Source organism: Osmia bicornis, chromosome 9, assembly GCF_907164935.1.
Source record: "Osmia bicornis bicornis chromosome 9, iOsmBic2.1, whole genome shotgun sequence".
Lineage (NCBI taxonomy): Eukaryota > Metazoa > Arthropoda > Insecta > Hymenoptera > Megachilidae > Osmia > Osmia bicornis.
In genome coordinates, this window is record NC_060224.1 from 8,994,529 (window position 1) to 9,011,081 (window position 16,553).

The 16,553-nt window shown below is 41.6% G+C and overlaps 1 protein-coding gene across 1 annotated transcript; it reads right to left on the reverse strand.

The window, feature by feature from the left end:
- Window positions 1-4,517: 4,517 nt before the first annotated feature.
- LOC114881400 lies at window positions 4,518-6,374 on the reverse strand. The gene has a single exon (XM_029198181.2). It carries the CDS (start codon window positions 6,372-6,374, stop codon window positions 4,518-4,520), a length of 1,857 nt encoding a protein of 618 aa, XP_029054014.2.
- Between the last annotated feature and the right edge of the window lie 10,179 nt (window positions 6,375-16,553).

A 16,553-nucleotide genomic window follows, 5' to 3' on the forward strand; every position in this document is an offset into this window, starting at 1 on the left:
AAACACGGCCGGAGCGTTGGTGAGACCGAATGGCATTCTTAAAAATTCCCACTGCCCATCAGGAGTGATAAATGCAGTGAATTTTATAGACTCAGGGTGCATTGGAATCTGATAGAACCCCGATTTCAAATCAAGCGATATGAAAATATTCTTACCAGCCAATTGATCTATTTGATCGTCTATTATTGGTAACGGATAGTTAATACGTTTCGTGCTCTTATTAAGGCCCCGATAATCTATCGCCATACGGACCCCTCCATCTTTCTTACGCACCAATACTATGGGACTGGCGTAAGGTGATGTGCTTTCTCGAATTATCCCGCTGTTCTCCAAATCTTCCACAATCTCCCTAACTTTATCTCGGTCACCCTGAGACATCCGATATGGCCTACAATAAATTGGTTCATCGTTAACCAGCTCTATTTGCACTACTATACAGTCCCTGTTTTGCACCTTACTACACAGTTCCAATTCACAAGCACATGTGTATATCCCACTTCTGATTTGTAGGAATATAAAAAGGCCAGAAGAATAGAATAAAACACAAACTAGTTTAAAATATTTATTCCGCGGTATAACGTGGTGTTGCTACTTCGACTGACGAAAATCAAGTGCCCTCAGCTTCCTCGGCAAGTTCGTCGTAGCCCACCAACGAAACCCGAGAGCCTGCGCCTACTTTTGAGTTCTGAGAAACGAACTGATCAAGCCTCTTATCAGCTCTTCTTTCAACGCCGCTTCAAACGCCAACTATTTCTTCCTTCATTCCACCACAGATTATACCGCATTAAACCAAAACTTAAATTAGGTGAAGAAGATTTACATGTTCCAAAAAATTAAACAGTTTTTTACATGATTCAAAGGTTCTAGTAAGCTCTTCGGCGTCTTCATTCACTTGAAATAGTCTTCTTTCGCTCTCATACACCGGGCACGACGAGATAATGTGATGAATCGACTTCTTTAAGTTACAATTATTACACATTGGAGGGTCCTCTTTTTTGATCAGATGTACGTGGGAAAAATTGGTATGGCCAATTCGTATTCTTGTTAGTATGGTTTGCTGCTTCCTATTGAACAAGAAGGAGGGAGGGGCTTCTTTCAAATATCTCATTCTTGATACAGCGTATGTAAGTAGCGCGAGAGTTTTTCCAGGCAGTGTTCCAATGATTTTTAATAGCTTTGTAGAAAAATGCTACAATAATTTCCTTGCGGAAGGCTGGTATACTTAGATTTTGACTCTCGTTCCCTCTTATTCCTGGATAGGACGGAACCCATCCAATGAGGATCTCTGCCGCTTTATTATTAGATAAAATTACATTATATATGTCAATGATTTGTTTGATGATTGGATTTCCTGAGTTGAGAGTTTCTAAAGCTGAAAGAGTACTCATGGAGTCTGTGTAAATAACGTATTTGTTGTCCTTGTTGTTGACTTCATCTATAAATTTCAGTTCTCTCAATACTGCATATGCCTCATAGGAAAAATTTCAGAAAATGTCTGGAAGTTTCCACCGCCTATCTCCGTCAGGGGTCACCATTCCGCAACCAGTTCCATGCTTCGTTTGGGACCCATCAGTATAGATTTTTATATAGTCAGAATATCGGCTGGCGCTTTCCAGAAATAAGGATTTAAGACCGTCTTGGTTTTCATTTTTCTTTCGAGAATGATCGAAGGTTATTTGTCTTGGAATCTTCAAAAGCCAGGGTGGTGTCTTGAACTCTTCACATGGAAAGGGTGTCAACTAATGACGTGTTTAACTCTTTTAATATGTGGAGGATACGGATGTTAATTGGTTTCGGTAATTTGGTTTTTCGGTTTAAGAGATCAATAAATTTGTTTGAAAAGAGGATCTTTTTCGTAGGGTTAAGCGGGGATGCAGCACTAGTTAAGGCGTACGAGAGTGTATGTTGCATCCTTCTCTAGTAGAGCAGAACAAGATTTTCCTCGCTTAGCAAGCTGTGAATAGGACTAGTGCAAAAAGCTCCAGTTGCTATTCTTGCAGTACTGTTGTTAATTGTATCTAGCTTCTTCATTGTGACCGCGCTCGCAGAGCTATACACCATTGACCCGTAATCAATTTTAGATCTGATTAGAGCTTTGTACGTAATAATGAGAACTTGAAAGTCTGCTCCCCAATTTTTTGAAGCTATTGCTTTCAAAATATTAAGGCTCCTAGTGCAGCTATCTTTTAGCTTCTTGACATGTGGTACCCACGTAAGCCTGCTGTCGAAAGTTAGGCCAAGAATTTTAATTTGGTTGGTTATTGAAAGAATATGATTTCCTAGTCGTAAGGTTCGATCAACCTGCTCCAAAAAACTTCTATTAAAAACTATAACTTTCGATTTACATTCTGAGAATTTAAAGCCCGTTTTAGCTGAAAATAAACTGATTTGATTTAAGGTTTCTTGCATGATACCTTCTGATGTTTTAATATTTTTGCCAGAAACGAATAGATTAAAATCATCAGCGAACAGGGTACGCTTAACTGGAGCCTTAATGATGCAAAAAATCTCATTAATTGCCAGAAGGAAGAAAGTAACGCTCAGTACGGATCCTTGAGGAACTCCATTAATAATTGATGTTTTTTCATACAAGGTATTATTGATACGAACTTGGATGGATCTAAATTTAAGGAAGTTGATCGTAAACTCTAAAATATTTTCGTTTAGCTTGAAGTTTCTCAGTATATTGATGATTCTATCCCTCCCGTCCATATTAAGCCGAGTATCCACCTGTATCGAACGCCCGTATCGTATCACCATTCCGAACCCTTTTGAAGAGGCAGGCGTTGCCTCGTTGCATGCCACGGCATGCTGCGGCTCGGAAAACATTTCTTCGTTTCTTGATAGAAATGGTTCAGCAATAGGACTGGGCCACTACAGGCGAGGAGTTTCGTTTTGCTGCGTGCCGTTCCAAAGGAACGGAGGCAACGGACCCATCCGAAAAATTTGTCGATTCTTTGCCATTGCATCGAAGGAAAGGTTCATGCGTTTGCACTTGACATAGCGTTTCATGCCGTCACTTGTATTTCAAGTTCAATAAATTAACATTTCAATTTATTTGAAATCTTGCGGTATTATTGGATTCATTTCAAAATCGATGAAATTATTTATGAACTTAATCTAATTTAATTTAGACAAATTTTATCGTCTAAATATATTTAAACACATCAATTATCTTCGGTGTTGCGCTATACATAAAAGAGCAATGTTAATAATCACCTGTGTGATTATTGAAAAAGGACAATGTTAATTTTCCAGAGATTTTTCCGTTGCCGAGTATCGAAGGTTCTATTGGTCTGTGATACGGAGGTGAAGAAACGGGCCGATCCGAAAATTGTCGGTTTCTTGCCGTTCAAAGGATAGGTTCGGAGACCACTTGAAACGTAAAAACAACATACCCAGGCGAAGGTCCGAAATGCTATGTCAAGTTTCCACATGACACTTGAGGCACGAGATAATATGATCTGGGATCGGATATATTAGTGAGATACAGTAAAACCTGGATAAATGCAACGAAAGAATGCTTGGATAAGTGCAACATCGCTATTTCCTCCACTTGGGGGGATCCCCCTAGGCCAGGCCTGTCCAAGTAGGGGAATTTACTCCTGGAACACATGTTTTGGGTCCCCTTCCAACGTTGCTCCTTCAAGTAAGATGGGACCGAGGAGACAATACCGCCGCTAGGAAAGACGGAGAGACGGTAGTCGGAACCGTTCCATCTTACTTGAAGGAGCAGCGTTGGAGGGGGGCCCAAAACATGTGTTCCAGGAGCGGATTCCCCTACTTGGACAGGCCTGCCCTAGGCGAACCGAGCCCCTAGACCAAGAAATCGTGTAATATGATTCGACCGTAATATCGGTGTGACTAATACTAATTCAACGATAAAACTTTTTTATTTTTAATTTTTTCTTAATGAAACTTTTACTAACGCATTGGTGAAATTTTTCTGATTAAAATGATACCAAACACGATATAGTTTGAATTATAATTACTTGCTAAAATTAATGTTAAAAGTTGGCGAAAAGCAAGAGAGATCGAAATCAAAACCAGTCGCGGTGTCGGCTCTGGTTTCAAAGGTTTCATTTATCCAGGCGAGGTGTCGATTCTGGGCATTTAATGTTGCATTTATCCAAGCGAGGTGTCGATTCTGGGCATTTAAAGTTGCATTTATCCAAGCGAGGTGTCGATTCTGGGCATTTAATTATTATTATTATTAATTTTAGTTTATAGTCGCATCAACATCAAATGTCATTAGCGACTTAGCCCCACAGGCTCACAATGTTAGTGGTACATAATAATCATAAATGAGAAGTAAATAACGTAGTACAAATATAAACATAAAATAAACATAGATAAAATATAACTAAATATAATTCTAATATATAATAAACATAAGGTATATTAATTCGGTGAGTAGTGTGCCGATATTTATCTTCAGTAGACCATCATAAACTGTTAATAATTCCTATGTCGTTGCAGAATCCAATTATTGCTTCCTGGTACTTCACTGAGACCAGTCAATTCTTCAGGTCGTCCTGGATGTTAAATTTCAATCTTCCTAAATTGTACTTATCACATTTGGTAATAATGTGATCAATTGAGAGCATCACATTGCAGACATCACACATCATACGCGGTTCACCATTCAAAAGACACGCATGAGTCAACCGGGTGTGGCCAGATCTTATCCTTGTAATAGCCACCTGTTCTTTCCTATTAAAGTGAGAATTGGTTTTGAGATCGTAGAAGTAATTGATTGACTTATGGAGAGGGCTAGCTTTGTAACACTTCCATGACTTATTCCACTCAAGCTCGCACAAGGATTCTATATGATTGGTGATATCCAGAGTAGAGTTATAAATGGCATGATTGTTAGGGCGAAGGGTGGTAGCCATTTTAGCCCCGAGGTCGGCCATTTCGTTTCCGTAAATACCTTTATGGGCGGGTATCCATGCAATAATTATTGTTTTCCCTGAATTTAACAAATCATTATACAGTTCTTGAATTGCAACATACATTTCGGTGGTCTGCCTGAATTTAAGACATTTTGCTAACGTAGAAAGAGAGTCAGAGAAGATGATAAATTTGGAGTCAGGAGAGTTAGCAATGAAATTACATGACATGAGAAGTGCATATGTTTCGGCGGAAAAGATACTATTGAAAGAATTCAATCCATGATTGATAGATTCGTCCTGGGTGAAAACCGAGGCTCCTGTTCCAAGATTATTCTTGGAACCATCAACATAGATGTGTTTAAAGGAGGAGTAATTAGCACATAAGGCATTAAATCGGCCTCTCCAATCCTCGTCAGATAAATCTATAACTTCATCCAATTTGAGCGAGGTATCAACAACTGGAGCTTGAAGCAACCAGGGTGGATCCTTGTGGAATCTATTTTTCTCCATTGTGGGTAATGTATAGTTGATATTGTCGAGATACTTTTGAATTCTTAGCCAGGGGGGATCATTACCATGTTGACGATTTACCCTGGACTGGTTTTTAGGAAAAATGTCATCGTGAATGATACCATTCCTCGAAGTCGCAGCTTTAATAGAGTATTTAATACTCAGTAACTTCCTTCTGTGTTGAAGAGATGGTTCACCAGCTTCAATCAAAATACTACCGATGGGACTAGTATGAAATGAACCAGTTGAAATCCTCAGTCCTGTATTATGAGTTGTATTAATTTTATTCAATATGGTTGGTTTGGCAGAATTGTAAATAATAGCTGCATAATCAAGTTTGGAGCGTACAATCGGTTTATAAGCCTGAAGAAGAATGGTTTTCTCAGCTCCCCAGTTACTATAAGCCAATGATTTTAGTATGTTCAATCTTCTTTTGCAGTTGTCAACAAGGCTGTCAATGTGACGGTTCCATTTGAGTCTACTGTCAAAAATTAGTCCAAGAATCTTCGTACAAGAAACCACTTTTAGAAGATTAGTTCCTAAAGTTAGTGAGGGCGGCTGAGATCCACAGCGATTGGTGAATAGAATGCATTCAGTCTTGGTGGATGAAAACTTAAACCCAGTTCTTTTAGCCCAGGCATTTAACTTATCAAGAGACAATTGAATAAAATTTTGAGAGGTACCAATAGATTTTCCTCTACAAAAAATAGTAATGTCATCAGCAAACACTCTTGTGATTGTCGGAAGTTGTGTGATGCTGCACGCTTCGTTGATAGCAATCAGGAACAGAGTAACGCTAAGAACAGCTCCCTGTGGCACACCATTTTCAATCACAGTTTTTTGTGAGAGGAAACCATTAAAACGGACCCGGATACTCCTATTGCTAATAAAGTTGTTAATGAAATGCCACATATTGCCCGTAATACCCATCTCTTTGAGATTGAGCAGAATTTTGTATCTCCACACCATATCGTATGCCTTTTCGATATCAAGGCTAACAGCGAGTACATTGCTTGCTGGCAAAGGCTTCACGGATCCGCGTTTCGAGGCTAACAAGGTGTGAGATGGTGGAGTGGCCAGTTCGAAAACCGAACTGATTGTCAGCTAAGAGATTATTGCGCTCGAGAAACCATCTCAACCGAAAACTGATGATCCTCTCAAGGATCTTGCACATATTACAGGTAAGAGAGATGGGTCTATAGTTGTTAGGTTTAGATGAGTCTTTACCAGGTTTAGCAATAGGGATTACGATCGCTTCATTCCACTTTTTAGGGAACACATGATTAGACCAGATGATATTAAATATATCAAGAAGTATTTCCATTCCAATAGGAGGTAAATTTTTGATAAAAACAGTAGGGATATTGTCGGGACCCGGGCTAGAGTTTTTAGATCGAGAGATAGCTTCATTGAGTTCCCTCTCAGAAATAGGGGTATTAAGAAACGGATAATTGAGATCATCGGTTACATTGATTGTATCTTCTTCCAGGTTACCTTTATATTGTCTGAAGTCCTCATCATAGTTCAACGTACTAGAATTATTTGCGAATGTGAGTGCAAATATATCAGAGATCTGTTGAGGACTAGAGACTATATCATTCGGGTTACACATAATAAACTGCGTGCCGCAACTCTTCCTATTGCCCCTGATTGCATTAATTTTATCCCACACTTCTTTGATGTTAGTCTGCTTGGTTAAGGTTGAGACAAATTTCATCCAGCTATTCTTTTTACTCTGTTTAATAATTTGCCTGGCAGCAGCACGCAACTTTTTAAACTTAATTTTGTTCTCTTCCGAATTATGTCTTTTATAATAATTAAAAGCTCGTTTAGAGTTTTTCAGGGCTTCCCTGCACTGATCATTCCACCAGGGAACAGATTTGTGCTTTTTCGGTGGAGAAGTCACTCCAATAGTTTCGTTAGCCGCCTTAATAATAAAATTAGAAAAGGTTTCGGTAATACTGTCGATATCATTAAGACAGTCTGCAAAATTAAACTCTTGCAGGTAGGAATTAAGTCGTTCCTTATATAGGTTCCATCTAGCATCCTTCAACTTCCATCGTGGGACAAATGAAAAAGTGCTATGATTATTAGGGATATTGAGTAGCTGAATATAGATAGGAAAGTGATCACTATCGTGTAGATCATCCAGTACTGCCCAATCCAGATTATGGACATAATTGGTACTACATATCGTCAAGTCAATACAACTAAAGGTACCTCTGGATACATTAAAGTGTGTGTAATGGTCAGTATTTACCAAAGTAAAATCTGGATTTTCCAATATGGTACCAATAATATCTCCACGGCGATCTGTTGTCACAGAGCCCCATAATGTATTGTGGCTGTTAAAGTCGCCAACTAGAACAAATGGTTTCGGCAGTTGTGCAATCAAGTCATTTATTTCACTCAATTGGAAAGTGTAACTATTTGGTAAATAAATGTTACAGGTGCATAACTTAATTGGAGCTGAAATACCTATCGCAACCGCTTCGACACTAGTTTGAAGCTGAACTTCAGTGGCTACTGCTTCATTTCTAATATAGGTAGCTACCCCTCCGCTGGCATGGTTAACATTGATTCGATTTTTAACAAAGCACTGATAGTTTTTAATTTGTCCAGTAGAATTGTTTTTAAAATTAGTTTCCTGGAGACACACTACCATAGGTTTATAATCTTTTACCAGTAACTGGATCCTCTCGAGCCGAGCAAAAAAACCATTAACGTTCCATTGAATAATGCTATTGTTACGAGCCGGAGGGGGCGGCTGCGTAGCCGGGGCTTAATTTAGGTATATGGTAATTGTTAATGGCTTGACCAGTGTTGTTATTAACACTGGGAGCCTAAGGAAGAAGACGTGGAGACGAACCTACGTATGGCTAACGTAGGGAGCTCCAGGAGGTTGGCTATGGTGGACGAACCTACGTATGGCTAACGTAGGGAGCCACAGGAAAGGTGTAGAGTGGAGGACGAACCTACGTATGGCTAACGTAGGGAGCCTCAGGAGAATGATATGCGGACGAACCTACGTATGGCTAACGTAGGGAGCCGCAGGAAGCGTTAGTATTAGGTCTCGTAACTTGATTGATGTACCTCGAGCGGTAAAGGTACACCTTAGTGGGTTTCTGGACAGTAAATATAATTGTACAATAGTATGCAAATTAAACTAGTATGAGTTTATTCTCGATTCCGGACCTTACAATTGTTGTGTGTAATTGTCGCGGTATTCAATGAATTGAACTCTAAGTTGCACGTTTGAAATGAGTTGAATAAAATAAGTTTAGTTTCGATTCCGCGAAGCAAGAATCTAATCCTTCTCGGTTTTCACGAACACGAGCAAACGGGGGCGGATTACAACGATTATAATAATGCTTAACAGCCGACAACGTACTGTATAGTTACTGTGAGTGCTTGAAAGGGACTTGAATACCCGATCTCGCAGAGTTTCCTCGTTGCAGAGATTATCCGAAAAAGAACGTACTGACGTGTATCGAACTGATTCTAGACTTCAACTAGACCCGAGGTGCCCTTGTCGCCACCCTTTTTATACTCAAAAACTAGAGTAAAAAGGGTGGTGGGGACTGACTCTACGTGACCCGTAGGACCGCGCCCTTGCTTTGCGTTGGTCTCGAATTTTCTAGAAGACGGTTGGTGTCGGGTGCACACATCCGATTCCATATAAGGAAATTTCTTGAGAAGGGTTTGTAACACCATATAAGGAAATTTCCAAGACGGATACGTAACATCTCCCCTCTAAGATGAAACATCGTTTGTTACGATGCTTTCACCATTCGGAGTCGGATGAGTACACCAAAATTGCCAAATGATTCTATTACTTTTGAACTGAACTATTGCGATGTGTGGTGTGCGTGTATGTAATTGTGTATATGTGGGGATTTAGCTTAGGGAGTTTTTGATTGATGGCCACCGTTGCTGGTTGATCGGTTGGATGCTGGTCCTTGGAGTGGCTGGTCCCATGTTGGTGGAGGGGTGCCTGGGCGCAGTTTCCTGCGTTTCCTCAGGCTATCACTCGGCGTCCAGGTTGTGATGTTGTCATCGGTGATCTGGGCCAGGAGCAACCCATTCTCCCAGATGTAGGACACCGCAGGTTGTCGGTTCTCCTTTCCTCGTTGCGATGCCATTGAGGTTCCCTGGTCGATTGCCTTTGGGTCTCGTGTCTGGCTGGCACGTCCAAGGTTGAACTTGCTGCTGCCTGGCTGGAAAGATCCCTGTGACCTTATAATGGACCCGGTGCGGTACTCCTTGAGCCAACTACCCATTTGTCCGGTTTGTATTGCGATCGTCCTTTGCGGTGTTTAAATTATCTGCTGCTATGTTGCGGGTTTCAGTCAGTCTTGTGATTAGATGAGTGAGGTAAGTTCCATAAGTATCCAATTCTTCTCCTTCTGGAAAAGAACTTGGTTGTCGGGCTGGTTTTCCAAAGATCAGCTCGTGCGGGGTGAAATTGGTAGCTTCGTGAACTGACGTGTTGTAGGATAGCGTTGCGAAAGGTAGGTACAGGTCCCAGTCCTCGTATGAATCCATGTAATGTTTTAAGTATTCTATAAGTACGATATGACTTCTCTCCAGAGAACCATTGGTTTGTGGTCTGTAACCTGAAGTAGTAACTTGTTTAATTTTGAAAATTTCTGCCAAGTGCGTCATGACTTTTCCCATAAAGCTTGTTCCTCTATCCGTTAAAATTTCACGAGGTGTTCCGAAAATTGAAATGAAATGTCTCGCGAACGCATCAGCTATGGTTGTAGCTTTGATGTTTGGTAGTGCAACGGCTATGCAATATTTGGTCAAGTTATCCTGCATGGTTAAGATGTGGCGGTTTCCCCCAGAAGTCTCAGGGAGTGGTCCAACAGTGTCTAGAGCGATTTTATCAAACGCTTCCAATGGTGTGTCTGTGATTAGCATCGGTTGTCGAGTTTTCGCTCTTACTAACTTCTGTTCCTGACAGCTTTTGCATTTCCTGATGAACTCTTGAATATCATTTCTCATTCCTGGCCATGAATATTTTGCTCTTATACGTTTGTAGGTTTTGTTACTCCTTTATGTCCTCCTAATAAACTGCTATGGGCTTCCTCTATTATTTGTTTTCGGATGTTTTCAGATGGTAACCTTATTGTTCCCAGGCATAGGGTAATCTCTATGCTGGTATCTTTAAATACTTTATTAATCAGGGCTTGATATCTCTGAATGGTAGGTCGATCCTGCTTCCTGGTTATAGTCAGTCGAATATTTGTTGTCCTGGTTTCTCTGAGAGCGGTTCTCAAGTTTTGCAGTGCCGAAACGACGTCTTCTTCTTTGATTTCTTCCCAAAAATTCCGTGTAACAAAAACGGTAAAGATTTGAAATTCTTGCCTGGATGTGGTAATGACTTGTCCTTTCTTTGGATTATTGTTGCAGAGGTCCTCCTTTCCGAGATAGCCAACATCGACAAGCATTCTTCCTCCAGGATCAATTAGTTGGCAATCTGCGGATGTCAAGTGTGCGTAATTTCCCTTTGTGGTGATGAGCGTTTCTTCGCAATTTATTATTTTACAGCGGCCGTGATCATCTTGTTCTTCTTCCGATGATGAGTCTTCTGGGTGTGATGATAATGAGTCCGCTGCTGATTCATAGCAGATGGGCAGAGTATTACTAAAGTGCATTGGAGTGCTTTCTTGAATTTGTGTACCCAGTGGAGTCTGCGGTCTGGCAGGTTGTAGGGGTGGTTGTAAACCTTGAACATCTGGTCCGTCTGTTGGTGGTGTAGGAGGGTCAGGTAGTTCCACGACAGTAGACGCAGGCCTTATGGTAGTCTGACTGTTTTCCTCTTCGTCGAAAGATATTAAATCTTCAGTATTTTGTGGAGTCTCGGAAGTGGTTGGACTTGGTATGAAATGACCAGCGGTTTGAGTGGAATGCGCTATTGGCATAAATGGAGAGGTTAGGTTGATATCATCCCGTAGTTCCAACAGATTTTGTGAAGGGGTAGGTAATGGTGATTTTATGATTGGTGTGATCCTGTCGGTTGGATCTTGATGTATTTTCCTTCTTCTAATTGATCGGGGTTGAGGCGTGATTGTCGCTTCATCAGAACTGCTGGTATCTTCCGTGTATGTTGGTCTTTTCTCCCGATCTCGTCGCAATTCATGGATGCGTCGACCAATGGTATCCGGCTGAGGGTCCGGGTTTGGTATTGGCACTTTGAACTCCTTGTCTTCTCGTGGAATCAAAGGGAGACAGACTGTAGGAGGGTTCCGGGATAAAGCGTCTGCGTTTTTGTTTATTTTCCCAGGCTTGTGAATAACATCGTACTCGTATTCTAAGAGTCTTAATTTCCATTTTACTAGCCGTGAAGTGGGGTCCTTAACTGAATGTAACCAAACCAGCGGTCGATGATCCGTGACAAGTGTAAATCTTCGTCCGAAGACATATGGTCGGAAATACTGTACTGCGTATACCATGGCTAGACACTCCTTTTCCGTTGCTGAATAATTTCTTTCGGCTGGATTCAAACTTCGAGAAGCGTATGCAATTGGTAAGTCTCGTCCAATTTCTCCTTGGCTTAAAACTGCCCCAATCGCATGATCCGAAGCATCCGTCGTGATAACAAATGGTCGTTCAAAATCTGGATATTGTAATATTGGTTGTGTACAGAGTTCTTTACACAATAGTTCAAAACTCCCTTGTTGTTCTTCAGTCCATTGGAAAGGGGTTCCTTTTCCCAACAGCTGAACTAGTGGTTTTGCCTTTAGAGAGTAATCCTTGATGAATCGGCGATAGTATCCCGTCAGTCCCAGAAACTGTTGCACATTCTTCTGTGTTTTTGGAATCGGAAAGTTTTTTACGGCGTGAAGTTTCCTAGGATCTGGTTTAACCCCGTCAGCAGACAAAATGTGTCCCAGATAGGCAACCTCTTTGCGTAGGAATTCGCATTTATTAGTCTGTAGAGTAAGTCCATATTCCCTGAGGCGATCGAATAGTTTTTTAACTTTAATTTCGTGTTCACGCAGCGATGAAGAAAAAACAATCATATCATCTATGAACACAAGTACGTTTTCCAGGCCTGATGTTACCCGGTTCATGACGCGTTGGAATGTCGGTGGTGCGTTCTTCAAACCAAAAGGCATACGCACAAACTCGAAATGTCCATGTGGGGTTGTAAACGCGGTCTTCTGTCTGTCCTTTGGGTTCATTTCAATCTGATGAAATCCATTTGCCAAATCAAATATTGAGAAGTATTTTGCTCCGCCTACCTTGTCTAGTATTTCTGGAATATTAGGTAATGGAAACTTGTCGCCTGTTGTTTTTTCGTTTAATGCACGAAAGTCGATTACCATTCGCCAACGTTTGTTACCATCGGCGTCCGGTTTCTTCGGTACAATCCATAAAGGAGAATTGTATGGTGAGGTGGATGGTCTAATAATACCCTGCGATAGCAGAGCTCCAACCTGTCGTTGTATCTCCTCCTGATGTACTGGTGGGTACCGATACTGTCTAGTATTAATCGGAATGTCGTCTGTTGTGTAAATAGAGTGATGAAAATTTGGAACCTTGCCCAGGTTATCTCCAGGTAGGAAAAATCTATCAGAAAATTCCCTGACAATTTTGAACACATGTTGTCGTTCTTCAGAGTTTAGATGATCGGTCCTTAAAAGATCTTGGATACGTGTAGTTCTGTCTTCCTTTGTTTCCTTTGCTAGATACGAAGGAATAGGATCGTCATCTGATGAGTCAAAAATCTCATACGGATGTATGCGTTGTGGTTCAATGTCGATTTCGATTTCGTCTTCTCCGGTGTTTGTGGCTAGGACATAGCAAATTCCATCATGATTGCAGACTGCTGCTTCTCCAATGTAGACCTGTTCAGGAGTCTTGATTCGTGCTAGGTACCCTTCCATAACCTCCGGATTTGCGACTGGAACTGCAATTTGGAGAGCTGTGCGTCCTGGCAATCTATGTTTAATTGGCAATACTGGATGCAGTTCCATCTCCTCAGCGTTACTGAAGAATATAGGTTTAATAGGTTGGTTACGAGTTACCAAGGTTTTATGGTAATAGGAAATTTCAGCCCCTTCCTGTAATAAAAAAGGGCTTCCTATGAGTCCATCAGCGGAAATAGGCAAGTCCTCTACTACGTAAAATTCCGTAGCAGATCCATTAATTTGCAAACTGGTAGTTCCCAAGGTTCGGATCGTAGATGATGCGAGCCCAGCGATTTTAAGACCTTCCTTCGATGTGATTCCGGCCTTTTCTCCTAGGGCATGAAGAACTACCAGATTTACAGAAGCTCCTCCATCAATTAGAAATTCTCCCGTTCCTTTTTCCAGTTCTGGAACCTTGATCCTGATGCGTGGGGTTGGTGCTTCCTTGATTCGTCTTCCTGTTTCTGGTCTGCAAATCGGACCATTTTCCGGCGATCTTCGTTGCGTACGCTCACCGCCTCGCCGTTTGGGTGAGCGTTGTTGGAGTTTAAAGGTTTCCTCAAAGGTGAGAAATTCCCTCGTGACTCCCTTCGATACTGGAATCGGGGTCTTTCGCGGCGAGGTGATTTTTCACAATCCTTCCAACCGTGTCCGACCGTACTGCAGTTTGCGCAATAAAAGTCGTAAACATCGTGTTTGGTGTTGAACGGCTCGTCATATTTTGGCGCCTCCGGTGAGTGGTTTGGAGAGCGTGAATAATCATGCTTACGTAAAGTCAACGCCGTTGCACGTGAAGCTCGTTCTTCGAACTCCGGTTCGGAACCAGATGTGCTGCGATCCCTTGGTCTTTGCCGATAGGGTGACGGTGACTGAGGGTACACACGCCTGTGTTCCTTCTCTCGAGGACGTCTCCAGCTGGGAAAATCCTCTTCTCTACGACGACTAGGTGATGCCTTCTCCTGAATCTGTCGTCGGTTCTTGAGGCGACGTTCAATTTGTAACACAGCTTCGTACGCCTCTTCTAAAGTTTTAATCTTTTTGTCCAGAGCGGCGATTCTCCAGGCCACACGCTCCGGTAAACCCTCAAGGAAATTCTCCAAGATGTCCATTTCCATCTCCTTGATGAGCTGATCCACGTTGGTCGTGTACCTCTCGCGGATCGCGATACGAGATCCATGGGCAAGTTTGCTGGCTCTGTCGATGTACTTCCTTAGTGATTCGTCCTCACGGATTTTAAGGCGCGAAACCTCAGCTTGGAAATACGCCAAGTTCTTCCCAGGAGCGTATCGTTTTTTCAAATGTTGTAACAATTGAGTTACATTGTTGAATTGTTTATCTTGGATACTAATCCGCGCCGGACCGGTGAGTTTAGTCAACACGATACTCAGATACTCTGTTTCCGACGTATCTGGTATTAACGCGAGCCCGTTTTCTACACTCTGAGCGAAAACCGACAAAGCTGGATTCTCGCCATCGAAAGTGGGTATCGGCGCGGTAGCGAATTGAATACAATTACGCTGTGTTAACAAGGCCATAGAATTAGCCATTGTTAAGGTAAGATTCGCGACTTCGTCAGCCGAAAGCCTGGTTTCTGGCATTTTAACGCGAAAATCCTATAGAACAATTATAATACAAGTCCAGTTGTATCCACGGTATCCTTACGGATATTTATTCAGTGGATCCCACCGCTGTCACCAGTTTTGTTACGAGCCGGAGGGGGCGGCTGCGTAGCCGGGGCTTAATTTAGGTATATGGTAATTGTTAATGGCTTGACCAGTGTTGTTATTAACACTGGGAGCCTAAGGAAGAAGACGTGGAGACGAACCTACGTATGGCTAACGTAGGGAGCTCCAGGAGGTTGGCTATGGTGGACGAACCTACGTATGGCTAACGTAGGGAGCCACAGGAAAGGTGTAGAGTGGAGGACGAACCTACGTATGGCTAACGTAGGGAGCCTCAGGAGAATGATATGCGGACGAACCTACGTATGGCTAACGTAGGGAGCCGCAGGAAGCGTTAGTATTAGGTCTCGTAACTTGATTGATGTACCTCGAGCGGTAAAGGTACACCTTAGTGGGTTTCTGGACAGTAAATATAATTGTACAATAGTATGCAAATTAAACTAGTATGAGTTTATTCTCGATTCCGGACCTTACAATTGTTGTGTGTAATTGTCGCGGTATTCAATGAATTGAACTCTAAGTTGCACGTTTGAAATGAGTTGAATAAAATAAGTTTAGTTTCGATTCCGCGAAGCAAGAATCTAATCCTTCTCGGTTTTCACGAACACGAGCAAACGGGGGCGGATTACAACGATTATAATAATGCTTAACAGCCGACAACGTACTGTATAGTTACTGTGAGTGCTTGAAAGGGACTTGAATACCCGATCTCGCAGAGTTTCCTCGTTGCAGAGATTATCCGAAAAAGAACGTACTGACGTGTATCGAACTGATTCTAGACTTCAACTAGACCCGAGGTGCCCTTGTCGCCACCCTTTTTATACTCAAAAACTAGAGTAAAAAGGGTGGTGGGGACTGACTCTACGTGACCCGTAGGACCGCGCCCTTGCTTTGCGTTGGTCTCGAATTTTCTAGAAGACGGTTGGTGTCGGGTGCACACATCCGATTCCATATAAGGAAATTTCTTGAGAAGGGTTTGTAACACCATATAAGGAAATTTCCAAGACGGATACGTAACACTATTCATTATAATTGTACAATACTTCAGAGACAACTTATTTAAAATTATTCGGAGATTTCAGGCTCAGATTCTTCGGTGTCTAGATTTGTCAAACCTTTCTTTAATTTATTAAGAATTCTTGTGAACCTGCTTTTAATAGATCGCTCATTAAGGTGCGGGTAAAGGTCGAATAACATATTCACTAAGGATTGAGTATCACTTGTGTAGTCTTTGGCAATGCTAATAGAATCACCAGATCCAAAAGAATTTTCTAGAAAACCTTTAAATTGGTCATAGTTAAGAATAAACTTTCCAGGTGATGATTGGATGACTTGCTTAATAGGATCAATTAGTTCATCAATTGATTTGGTTTGGGTTCCTTCTTGGCTTGAGTTAGCTATTAGTTTTTCAGTTTTAGTTTTCTTCTTTGGCTTAACTTCTTTATCCGTTGATAAATTGTCTTTAGCCTTAGTGTGTTGTGATGACCCCGTTGAACTTGTAGAGAGAGGTCGTTTAATGGGAGACGGATCATTGATCGTATAGATTT